Source organism: Dermacentor variabilis, chromosome 4 (genome assembly GCF_050947875.1).
Source record: "Dermacentor variabilis isolate Ectoservices chromosome 4, ASM5094787v1, whole genome shotgun sequence".
In the NCBI taxonomy this organism is placed as follows: Eukaryota; Metazoa; Arthropoda; class Arachnida; order Ixodida; family Ixodidae; genus Dermacentor; species Dermacentor variabilis.
Genome location: NC_134571.1, coordinates 121,516,953 through 121,529,857, shown reverse-complemented (window position 1 = coordinate 121,529,857; position 12,905 = coordinate 121,516,953). Strand labels below are relative to the sequence as shown.

General features: G+C 49.7%; 1 protein-coding gene across 1 annotated transcript; it reads left to right on the top strand.

Annotated features, from left to right (window-relative positions):
• Window positions 1-4,258: 4,258 nt before the first annotated feature.
• Window positions 4,259-5,508, top strand: LOC142577915 (isatin hydrolase-like). The gene is made up of 2 exons (XM_075687353.1): window positions 4,259-4,511; window positions 5,131-5,508. The coding sequence occupies exons 1-2, from the start codon at window positions 4,263-4,265 to the stop codon at window positions 5,443-5,445; spliced, it is 564 nt and encodes a 187-aa protein (XP_075543468.1). The 5' UTR covers window positions 4,259-4,262; the 3' UTR covers window positions 5,446-5,508.
• The last annotated feature ends 7,397 nt before the right edge of the window (window positions 5,509-12,905 follow it).

Here is a 12,905-nt window from a genome sequence, read left to right as displayed (position 1 = left end):
CACACAAGCACTTCAAAGGTAAACTAATGGTCATGTTATGAAAAATGCGATGCTATCTGTGCAATATCTGCTTGCACAGGCAGTTTATGTGCTCTGCTGGAAACAACGTTCGCGAACAATTAGTCATCAAACGCATAATTAACAAAAACTTCGCAATTAACATCGTTTTTATTGAGATTACGCTATGCGTTTATATTTGAAGCGTAAAGGCAATCTTATTTGAAGACATCACTTTGATTCTCCTGAAGTGCTTCTGTTCCGAGATGTTCACCATCAAATCTGACACAATTTCAGCTGATTTCGCATTTCTACTTTTATTTCTTGCAATTAAAGTTTAGTAAAATTGCGGGCACCTTATTCCGATAGCTGTGTTTCTCCATGTGACCTCTAGCAAAATCAAAGAAACAGGCTGTTCGCACGCGAGGTACAACTGATAAATTAAAGTGATAATCAGTAAAGCAGAAAGAATGTTTGATCAGTGAGCGGGCACGTGCGAAGTCTTGAATCTGGAGTACAGTGAAATGTGAAGAGGGAGAAGTGCAGCACAGTTTTCTCACTGTGGTGGAGAAACGAATCAAATGCAGCATTAGCACTCAGTAAGTTCGTGATCAACGCCAATAATATTTCACACAACCCGCCGTGGTTGCTCAGTGGCTATGGTGTTGGGCTGCTGAGCACGAGGTCGCGGGATCGAATCCCGGCCACGGCGGCCGCATTTCGATGGGGGCGAACTGCGAAAACACCCATGTGCTTAGATTTAGGTGCACGTTAAAGAACCCCAGGTGGTCAAAAATTTCCGGAGTCCTCCACTACGGCGTGCCTCATAATCAGAAAGCGGTTTTGGCACGTAAAACCCCAAATATTATTATTATTATTTCACACAAAAAAAAAACCGGAATGCTTTTGACGAGAAAGTTTTGTAAGTGAGCCAGATACACGGCAACTTTTCTTTCTTTCAGATGCACTTTGGTGGCGTCAGCACTTGGCTGTTTTCCTTTCTGTCGGCCCTCCATGCCGAGAGTGACGAAATACATCATCATTGCGCTGTTCCGTACAAACTGTGCAGGCACTACGACTTGGTCGACCTGTCGTACAATTTTAACAACGGAACAGTCTACTGGAACGACGGCGAACACTTCAGTTTGCGAGTCACTTTGCACAACGCTACGGAGGCAGGATGGTACGGAATTAAGTTTTCACTGACTCAGAGAAGTTCTCAGCGAGCAATCTTGTACCACGTGGGGCTCTGGGCTGTGCAACAAACTGAAACCTTAGTTCCGGGCGATAAATTTACGAGGTGCAATTTCGATTAGTGCTTCAAAGGCAGGACGGGAGCTAATAGACTGTGGCACTCTCCCGCAAAGGTTGTGGTGGCAGCTTCGATTGTCAGCCGCAGTTAGCCTCAAGGCGGAATGCGAAAAACAACTGCGTACGGATGTGTGAGAGCTCGTTAGTGGATCTTTATTGGTCGAAATAGACTCCGACCACTTCAATATGACACGTGGCTCACAACCCACGGGATTTTTCTTTTTTACCTATAAACTGCATTATTTCGGGTGACTTTGTAGTAAAAAAGGAATGCTACGTAGTGGCTACATTTCGACGGCTAGAAATTTTGGGTCAGAAAACGAACACACGCTGATGAAGAATACCTATTATGTTTTAATAAAAGCTAGCAAAGTTACGCTCGAATGTGTCACTCTTGCGATATAGTAATCGCTGATTTCTCACAATAATGCGATTTAAGTTCCAAGACATGATGATTACCGTGCAATAACTCGACATCAACAAATGTTTTTTTTTTTGTAACTGGAATTTTTTCTGCTAAGGTTTATTGAGAGAGCGCACATTGGTACCGCCACGTGGGAGAGACGTCGATCATAGCATACCATGACAAGCGTGCCCGGCAAGTGTAATTGTACAGCTTGCCGGTCAAGTGCCGACAGGTAGTGCTGAAGCGAGATCTGTGGCGGAAGCGCTATACGATTCCCAGCAAATTGATTCAGTATATTATAAGGCCAATAATCGAAACAAATCGCATCAAAGTGCAAAGAATCAGTGAGTGATTTGATTTTGGCTAGGCGCTGGATGTTTCATAAACGGTATCGGATTTAATTTTGATGGTAAAAAGCACAAAAAAAACGACAGACGGTATGAATGCATGTCACGAAGCGTTGATTCTAAACGGAAAAGTTCTTTTTTATTTCTGTTTGCTAACACTGCAATAAATAGCGTTATCCGCCTAAATGTGAAATAACTCGTTTTTGTATAAGGAGGGGACAACCACTGGCGGATACAGACGGGAAGGAATATTGGTTAAGAAAACGATAAAAGTAACGCACGCTTCAGTCTGCTGATTTTTTCATTGTGACGTCCGGTTTTGCGGCTTATGGGCTAATGCTAAAGATGTTGGTATCAGACAAGCATCACCACTATTGTTAATCACGCGCACTTCATCAACCACCAGGCAAGCACATGTCCGGTCGTATGTTCCTATCACTTTGCGCATGGGGAAAGTCCGGAGCATATTCACACGCTACCAGTGCCTTGCCATGTTCGCGGCCCTGTTTCTGGATTTGTGTGCCTCGTGGTATACACTTCTCGGGTTCGTTCTACCACGCCTGGGAAGCCGACTTGTAGGCGCGACGTGCCTATGAAGCAATAGAAGGGTTTAGGCGCGAGCTAGTTGCTGCGGATCATTCATTTTAAACAGCATCAAAAATCACGGCCAGGGAAGCGCTGGTCCTGTGCTCTTCCCCGTCCGTGTGTGTTTTTTCTTTTGCGCCGTTTAATATTTATGGGGGGCGACGCGGCAGGCGCCCGCGCCGCCAGTACAACGCGTAGAAGCGAGGACATGTTGCTGGCAATCAGCGCCCTCGCGCACGAGGCGTGAATCGGCATTTAGGGAGCCTACATGCAAGCTCTGGCATGGCGCTGGCTTAGCGATGCGCCCTGGTGGCCTGAGAGTCATGTACAGTAAATCTAGTGGTGCGCGGAAGGCAGCACCATCTTGTGGTGCAACAGGGAACCGATAGTGCGGTTCCACCAATGGAAGCATCTTATAGTTGCACAGGCACCCGAACGACACATCAAATCGCACGGTAGTTCCCTACAAAAGGCGTCCCTTTAAATCTCAAGCCCAGGAGTTTCCGTATCTTTTTTTCTGTTGTTACACAATCTTCGTCCTCACTTTGTTCTCATACGCCGTGTTTGCACCTCCATATCTGTCAAAGATATCATAGGCTGGTAACGTAATTATTTGAAACGACCTAGCCGGAGAAGCTGCTAGAAAAGCACACGAAGGAACGAACCTCGTTTATATACCTACATCGAAGGATGATGCAGGCGAGCACATAAGCAAGCTAGCGTATCATATGACATTGCATAAGTTAACACTTACGTGCCCTCACTCATCATCGGTTGCGTTCTGTCGGCGCTACTATGGAACTGTGCCTCTTATCTGGCCTTCCCCGAACTAAGAAAACAGTGCTCTGTCGTTTACGCCTTGGCTGTGCGTTCACCAATACGTACTCATTCTTTACTGCAAGAGCCTATAAGATCGAGTACAATGCCTGTGTCAGGGAGCCTACGGAACCCATTCTGTGCTGCAGCTAGTCAGTTGAAAATGAAAGGACTTACCTCCCCACAACCCTAAGCCCACTTGATAGGAGATCTTTCTCGTTGGACAAGGTCTTGAAACCCTGGCCTCGCATAACACAGCTGCAGAAGGCCACAAAAGCGCTGCTGCGATTTCTGAAGGCTACCGGATTTATCGGCCGTCTGCGATACCGAGCATAGAACTTCCACTACATCAGCGACTTTGAAACTGCACTTCCTCCTCTTCTATAAACATTTTCCTCCCTATTTCCATTTCCGCAATGAAGGGTAGCCAATTAAGCTCAGTCCTAGTCAAAGCCCCTGCCTTTCATTTATCCTTCTCTCTCTCTCTCTCTCTTTCAGTGCCTTGTTCGCAAAAAAAAAAAAAAACTTGCAGATTATAGCCAGCACTTTTGTGGTGTGCGTTCCAGCGTCGGTATGCTTGTTACTGAGCTGTTTAGCGTCACTAGATAGTCCAGTATCGCACTCCTCTTTGAAACACTTTATTTGAACTGTAAACATAAAATCGGCTTTTCGTCAACCAGTTTCCTGTAAAAAACATTGCACAACTTTATTGTCTGCAAGCCGATAGTAGCTAGTGAGTGCATAGGTATATGCGCTAACTATTGCTTCCGTACTGATGGTGCAGGTTTCAGGTAGATGCTATGGAAGAACCGATTCACGGTGGAACCCACCTGGATTCACCATTGCACTTCCACAAGGATGGCTGGGATGCCTCTCAGATACCGCTCGAGAGGCTGCTTTTCTTGCCGGTGGCGTCCGTGGATGTACGGCCGCAGGCAGAGTTGAATCCAGAGTACCTGCTCTCCGTGGACGATATCTTAGAATGGGAAGATGAGTACGGGCGCCTGCCAAACGGCTGCCTCTTCCTGGCTCACACTGGGCACTCCAAGGTGATCTATTGACGGGGTGATGGCTGATTCCCTTAACATGTATTTAGTAGACTGCCAAGAATGTGATCGTTGCGACCGATCCTTACAACACACAGTTTGCCTGTTCGCCTCCTTTCGCGGCTAAACACTTTCGGTGTGCGGCTTCTTGAGTGAGTTGGAATGAGATATTGTACTGGGGTGCAATTTAAAGACGGGGACGATGTTTGCGGAGATAGACACAAAGGTTTGGAGATGAACACAAATTTTTGGCGATAAATATACGGGACTGTGTCTTCTATGCTTATCTGTGTGTCGTACAATGACCCTCGTCTTTAGGGCATGCCCCCCCTCCCCCCCCCCCCCCGCACAACAAAACACTTTCAACTCTTAGGGATACCAGAATAATCGAGCCCACATAGTCGGTCTTCGAGATCCCTGACAAGTCGATCGTCGTGACGACAAAGAGAAGCGACCGTTTACTTCTCCGTCACAGCTGTTTTCAGTTAGTTCTCAATTGTAACTTCGGCTTTTCTAGATGGTGTCGCACAGCTCTAAGACCTCCTCTTCTGTGTAGGAGTATCTGGGTAAGTGCACTGTTCACTCCAATAAAATGAACTTCTGATGTTTTTTTCTTACACAGCACTGGCCCAATCGCACGGCGTACATGGGCATAGACAAGAACGGTGACAAGCATTTCCCAGCACTACATCCGGAAGCGGCTTCCTTCCTAGCTACGAAGCGCAGCGTTTACGGCGTAGGCCTTGACACGCCCTCTGCGGACGCCGGCAACGGATCTGCCGCGCATCGAGCCCTGATGAGCATCAACGTGTTCGTCCTGGAAAACCTTGTCGGCCTGGAAAAGTTGCCGGCCCGGGGAGCGTACGCCCTCGTGCTCCCGCTTAAGCTTGACGGCGCCAGCGGTTCACCTGCGCGCGTGATAGCCCTAGTTCCATAAGGTGTTCAGCAAGAGAAACGCATTACCCTTATTATATGAATGAAATGAAGTAAAGAAAAAAACAACAACCGAGAAGTAGTTATCTTCTTCCTTCGCGCTTGACAAAATCTTCTAACGACACAGGGGCTCCTGTCAATTGTGTGCTTCTAGTTTATTTCTGCTGTCTACGTCTTTCTCACAGCTCTGAGACACGTTGGATAACATGAAATAGTTGCGGTTTGGCTCATTGAAGCGTAACGTCTCACCTTAAGACGAAAGCTGTGAATTAAGTTTTAGCACGCCTTTATAAGTTACGAACAGCATTAGCAAATTCTGACGAGACACGGTGAAGACACGATCTGCAGGACTTTAATAAAGTTCTACCATACCGTACCATACAGTCCACCGTGGTTGCACGTTTATAGGGGCAATCAGTATTTATGCATTATTTCACCCATTCGTAAAACTTACATACATTTTCCAAAGCCTGCCTTTCAGCGCGAATTATTATAGCTTATGTCGCACTACAACCTGTAGTTTAGCGTCGAATACGTTCAACCTGCGTTAAATGGAAAGAAGCCTGCACCTGCAAGTACATTCACTGAGGCTCACGTACCAGGCTTATAGGTAGTGAAGTAAAAGGCTCCACAACTTGCTTTTACGGTGCCCAGCTTTGAGCATTCATGGCAATGTGCTGCCAAGCAAGTTCCGGCACTTTGGTCCAGCACCATTTTAGCGCATTGAGTTTTTATTCCTGAAAGGTGAAGCTCCAAGATGACACGATGCCCCCAAGGTCATCACGGAACTTTCTTCAGGTACGGTGTCTCTTACCTGTATAGCGCTTCTCGACAGTACGTGTTTTTGAGAATGTGCTTTAATGTGCATCACTCAGTCATTGGTGGACCGCAAGCTTATACGAGAATCATTAAAATCCTCAATCGGATATGTGTGATTTTCTTACATATTACACAGGGTGTCCCAGCTAATAGTATATAAGCTGTTCAAAGAAAGAAAAGCTTAATATACATGATGCAAGATGCCTTTTTAAGCCTACATTCTTCGGGCCCCAGAACTCTGACGGCTGAACACTGTTCGGTTGTTTCTTAACTAACATTGTGACACAGCTAAAGTTCTGTTCCAGCTAACGTTAGCTTGGCTAACGTTAGTTGCAACACACAGTAGATCGTTCGAACAGCTTTAACCCATTTTGATTTTTTATGCGTTGCATATTGCAATCACTCAGTTCAGCCCTTGGGCGCGGCCGGGCAGTCACCATTGACCTTTAGCGCAACCACGTCACGTGACGTCACGACCGCCGGAGGAAAAGCTGGGCCCCAACTGGCGCGGTCGCGCGCGGCCGCAGCCACCACCTGACTCCCGCTCCTCCCGCTAGGGGCGCTGCGCCGGTGCGTGACGTCACGGAGGAAAAGCTGGGCCCCAACTGGCGCGGTCGCGCGCGGCTGCAGCCACCACCTGACCGCGCAATATGCAACGCATTCTTGGCTTAACCAAGCTAAGCCTGGCCATTGTTCCCCGCCATTCTACAACTGTTCAGTCTTCACTTTATTTATTTTACTATATTGTAACGTAGATTGAAGACGGAGTCTTACAAAATAGATGCTTCTTTAATGGTGGGCCAGAAGAAGAGCGTGCAGCTTACACACTTCATCGTCTTTCGTGGCGCCGACCTTCGCGCGCCGTCCTGCGGTGCGGGAGCCGCACATCTTTGTGTCAATTGCCCCCCATGCGAAAAGCGATCGTCTCGGTCGCGTCAGAAAGTTATTTCAGCAACATAAGAAATGGAGCTCCTCAGGTGCATCTCGGCGTCCACGTACGCGCTTAGTATGGTTTCATGCGCACTACATGAACAACTTCAACGCGAGGACTACGATGGAGTGAACCGGGGTCAGAACTGCAGGGGACGCACTACATGAACAACTTCAACGCGAGGACTACGATGGAGTGAACCGGGGTCAGAACTGCAGGGGACGACTTCGTAGGTCATGTCACTGAGGCGGCGTGTAACCCTGTAGGGACCAAAATACCGGCGGATCAACTTTTCTGACAGTCCACGGCGGCCGACGGGCGTCCAGACCCACACGCAGGCGCCGGTATTGTAATGAACGTCGTGTCGACCCTGGTTGTATCGAAGGGTGTCGGTATGCTGTCGGATACGGTGCCGAGCAAGCTGGCGTGCCTCTTCGGCTCTTTGTACGAACTCTTCCACGTGTTCGCTGGTCGGGCTATTATCTACGTCGACATACATGGAGAGCATATCAGCCAGCGTTCTATTCAGACGTTCCGTTAGTCCATTGGTTTGAGGGTGATACGTAGTGCTCTTGCGGTGAGAGCAATGCGTCGGCTGTAGAACGTCCTGCATAATTTCCGCTATAAATGCTGTACCGCGGTAGGTGATGAGAACAGACGGTGCACCATATCGTAGGACGATGTGGCGTACAAAGAACTTGGCCACTTCATACGAAATTGCTTGCGGAATAGCTTCGGTTTCGGCGTACCGGGTTAAGTAGTCGGTAGCGACGACTATCCATCGGTTGCGCGAAGAGGTCACTGGGAATGGTAGATCCCAAGTAGATTCATTCCTATATGTTGGAATGGTGCTTGAGGAGGGTCCACACGGTGGAGAAAGCCAGCCGGTTTAACTGGTGGTATCCTGCGGCGCTAACAATCGCGGCAGGTCTTCACGTACCATTGCACAGAAGAGTAAAGCCGGGGCCAGTAATACTTCTGTCGTATCCTTGCTAATGTCTTAGCGAATCCCAGGTGTCCCGCGCATGGCTCATCGTGGCAGGCTTGCAAAATGTCTTGGAGTAGCGCCGACGGCACGACAAGGAGGTACGCATTGGGACCGCTTCCGCAGTTCTTCCTGTAAAGGACCTTGTTGTGCAAGTAGTATGATGATAAGCCGCGCAGCAGCGAGCGGGGTAAAACAACTTCAACTCCTTGGAGGTGCTCGATCGACGGCAGCAGCTCAGCGTCAGTGTTCTGGTGCTCAGCCATCTTTATGGCGTCGATAACGCCGACAAATGGCAAGTCATGGTCAGGGTCCGCTGACGTCGTAGGGAGTGGTGTGCGTGACAAACAGTCAGCGTCACTGTGCTTCCTTACAGATCGGTAGACAACTGTAATATCCTACTCTTGTAAGCGCAGGCTCCAACGGCCTAGTCTGCCTGAAGGATCCTTGAGGTTGGCAAGCCAATACAGGGCGTGGTGATCGCTGACAACCTTAAAAGGTCTACCACACAAGTAGGGTCGGAATATACAATTGCCCACACAACCGTTAAGCATTCTTTTTCAGTGGTTGAGTAGTTTTTCTCAGCCTGGGTGAGACTGCGGCTTACATAAGCAATGGTGCGTTCCGCACCAGCTTGCCACTGCACAAGAACTGCGCCCAGACCCGCATTGCTGGCGTCAGTATGAATTTCAGTCTCAGCGTCTTCGTCGAAATCAGCAAGTATTGGGGTCTCTTGCAAATGCTTGCGCAATTCATTGAACGACTGCTGCTGCTCGTCCGCCCAAATGAAAGGCGCATCGTCGCGTGTAAGCCGTGCAGAGGCTCAGCAATTCTCGAGAATTCTCGAGCGTTGGACAGCTTTCTTGTCTGTGGGTGCTGAAAACTCGGTGACGGCAGCTAACTTGTCGGGGTCTGGTCGGACGCCTTGAGGACCAACTACATGGCCAAGAAATTTGAGCTCTGGGAACCCGAAGTAGCATTTTTCAGGCTTGATGGTGAGGCCGGCCGTATAGATCGCAGCGAGGACACTCTCGAGTCGTGTGAGATGTTCGTCAAACGTGCTCGAGAAAGCGATGACGTAGCCCAGGTATACAGGACAGGTTTGCCATTTGAGTTCAGCAAGCACGGTATCCATCATCCGCTGAAAGGTGGCAGGTGCGGAACAGAGACCGAAGGGGAGAACTTTGAACTCATAGAGCCTGTCAGGTGTCACAAACGCTGCTTTTTCACAATCCTGCTCATCAACTTCGATATGCCAATACCCTGATTTAAGATCCAACGAAGAAAAAAATTTGGCATGTTGTAGACGATCGAATGCGCCGTAAATGCGTGGCAATGGATAAACATCGCGCTTGGTGACATAGTTCAACATTCTGTAATCTACATAGAAGCGTAGTGTGTTGTCTTTCTTTCTGACTAACACTAAAGGGGAGAGAGAGAGAGTAAACGTTTATTTTAAAAGAGACTGTTTGGTTATAGTGGGTGGAGCCCCTCCTCCAGGGCCCCACTGGTTACAGCGGCTCGCCGGGCCTGGTCAAGGGTCGCCAGTTGGCTTCCCAATTCCACTTCCGCGAGTCGCGCCTCCCACGACCAGTTATGTGGAGTGTTGTCTAGCAGCGGCGAGGTGGCAGCCGCCGGACGTGACGCGCACTGGAATGTTATGTGTTCCAATGTCGGTGTTCCTTCGCACCACGGGCATGTGTTGCTGTATTTGTCTGGGTACATTTTGTGTAGCCTGTATAAATGTGGGAAAGTGTTTGTTTGCAGGCGGCAACACTAAAGGGGAGGCTCACGGGCTGGTGGACGGCTGGATCACGTTGTCTTGGAGCATCTCTTTCACCTGCTGCTTGATCGCTTCCCATTCCACTGAAGACACCCTGTAAGGATGCTGACGAACAGGACGTGCAGACTCGTTCCTAATAATGCGGTGCTTTGTGATGGACGTGCGCCGCACTTCGGGTGACGTTGAAAAACGGTCCGCAAATTCATTCACAAGACTCAGTAGATGGTCTTTCTGATGGTCTGGCAGAGCGGCGTTAAGGTGAATCCGTTCTTTTAGGCTGGGTAACTCAGAATGCTGACACGATGCGGTTTCCAACGTGGCAATGTCACTAACATCAGTGATTTCGCGAAGAAATGCTATTGTCGTTCCTCGCTGTACATGCCGATACTCGTTGCTAAAGTTTGTTAGAAAAACGACTGAATATTTGTTTCGCACCTGCAGAAGCCCTCTAGTTATGCAAATGTGGCGCTCAAGAAGCAGGCGCATGTTTGCCTCAGCAATTCCTTCGGTGTCGTCCTCCATGGCGTATGGACAAGAGTAAGCACGCTGCTCTTGAGTGGCAAGGTTACGTGGTCGTCAGCTACGCGAAGCGCGATGTCACGGTCGTTGTTATTACTGTTCGCTATGGCTTGCGCAGTAGCGAAGATGACTCTAGACTCTTGCAGGTCGATGATAGCACCGTTCGCCTGAAGGAAATCCATGCCGAGTATAAGGTCCTTTGAACATTCAGGAAGAATGAGGAAGTCGCCGATGTACGTGAAGCCCCGAATGTTGACTCGTGCCGTGCACCGGCACATTGGAGTTATGAGATGCCCTCCTGCAGTACGAATCTGAGTTCCGGTCCACTGCGTCGAAACTTTGTTCAGTATACGCGCGAGATTCTGGCTCATAACAGACGTGTCCGCACCCATGTCGATTAACGCCTTGACTTCGTGGTCATCTATGGTAACTGGTACGTTGTAGGATACTGACACGGAACTGCACAGCTTTCTCTGCATCTCAATTACGCCATATCGCGGTCGTCGTAGTGGAGGATCTTCAGCGTTCACAACGTCACCGACCTCACCTCCGCAGGTCGCTGGGCTCAGTTTTCCCGGGAGGCTGAGCTCGGTGAGCGACGCCTCGTTGCTCTCGGCGTGAATATGGGGCTGGAAGACCTGTTTCGGGTGGGTGGCGGTGACCAGGATTCACAGAATCGTGGGGCAAACGAGGTCCCGGCGTCTGCGAGGTATGCTTCAATCTCAAGGGGGCGTTCGCCATTGCGCGGGCACGGCGCGTTCACTGAAAATCCACGGAGCCCAGCCCGGCTGTAAGGACGCGCCCTGTGGAGGTGATCGGCTTCACCGCAATGAAAACACAAGGGCCTCCGGTCTGCAGTGCGCCATACGTCGCTCTTGCAGGTGGTCGTGTTTCAGTCATGAATGGCGTGCGGCGAGTCCTGAAGTTGCCAGTTGCTTTTTCAACGGCGCGCACACCATGAAAGTCCGGGAAGTCGCGCGCATCGTGAAAAGTCGGAGACATCGAACTTCGCGCAGCTTCCGCATACGACATGCGAGGCTGTGGCTGCCGTACGTACCTCGTGCTGTGGTGTCTCGCTTCGCTCTGGGACTTGTACTGCCTGCCTGATTTCTTCCCGGACGACCTCAGCCAGAGCGAGTCGCGGTACCGATACCGGAGCCACCTGAAGCTTTTGGAGCTCTTCTCGAACAACAAGCCTCATGAGCTCCCGCAAGGCGTCGGTATTGTCCTAGGGTATAGCGAGAGGGTCACGCGGTAGTGTCGACACGTCGCGGTTGTACTGCCTTGTTCGTTGCTGCAGTGCCTTTTCCATTGATATGGCTTCGGCGAGAAACTCTGCAACGGTCTTTGGTGGGTTGCGTATTAGGCCACCGAATAATTCTTGCTTGACACCACGCATCAAGTTCCTGACCTTCTTTTCTTCCGGCATGTTTCTTCCGCACGTCGGAAAGTCGGCACATATCTTCGACAAACATTGCGACGCTTTCGTTCGGCCGCTGTACTCTCGCCTGAATTGCAGATTCAGCTCGCTCCTTGCGATCGAGGCTGGCGTATGTGCTGATTAGCTGCCGTCGGAATTCGTCCCATGTCGATAAGGCCGCTTCATGGTTCTCAAACCATGTCCGCGCATGGTCCTCGAGGGCAAAGTAGGCGTTGCGTAGCTTGCGCTCTGGAGTCCAGCCGTTGAATCCTGCGACACGCTCAAAGTGATCGAGCCAGTCCTCCACATCCTCAAAGGTGTCCCCATGGAAGGATGTGGGAATTCGCGGCTGGTTAAGGACGACCTCGATCGGTGCCGTTGAGGAAGGAGACGGAACCGATGTACTCATCCTTCTGACTGTATTCGGTAGAGGCTCATGCTCAGGTGGCAGTCCTTGAAGTCGACAGCTTGTCCGTGCGTGAACAGGAGTCAGCTCGACTGGACTTCGTACTGGGCTTGTAGGCGGCGTTCGATCTGGGAGTGGTAGCATGTACCCAGCACCTCCACCAGAAAAATGTAACGTCGATTGAAGACGGAGTCTTACAAAATAGATGTTGCTCTTTAATGGCAGGCCAGAAGAAGAGGGTGCAGCTTACGCACTTCATCGTCTTTCGTGGCGCCAACGTTTGCGCGCGCCGTCCTGCGGTGCGGGAGCACCACATCTTTGTGTCAATATTCAGCCATTTTTAACCGAAACATACAGTCCATTATAAAGTATATCAGCAGTCGCGAACGTTCCAATGCAACAAATTCCACAAAAATCTGCTGAGCTCTCGCCAAGGGGAAGTCTTCTGCATTTATTAAAGCCAAGATTTTATTGCTTTGCCTGCTCATTTTTCACATGCTGGCAGCTGTCTTGCACGATTGGCCAGCACCGAGCTTGGTGTAAACGGCTACCGTACGCAGTGGAAACGGATACGGCTTGGTGTGGCAGGTGATGTGCGTAA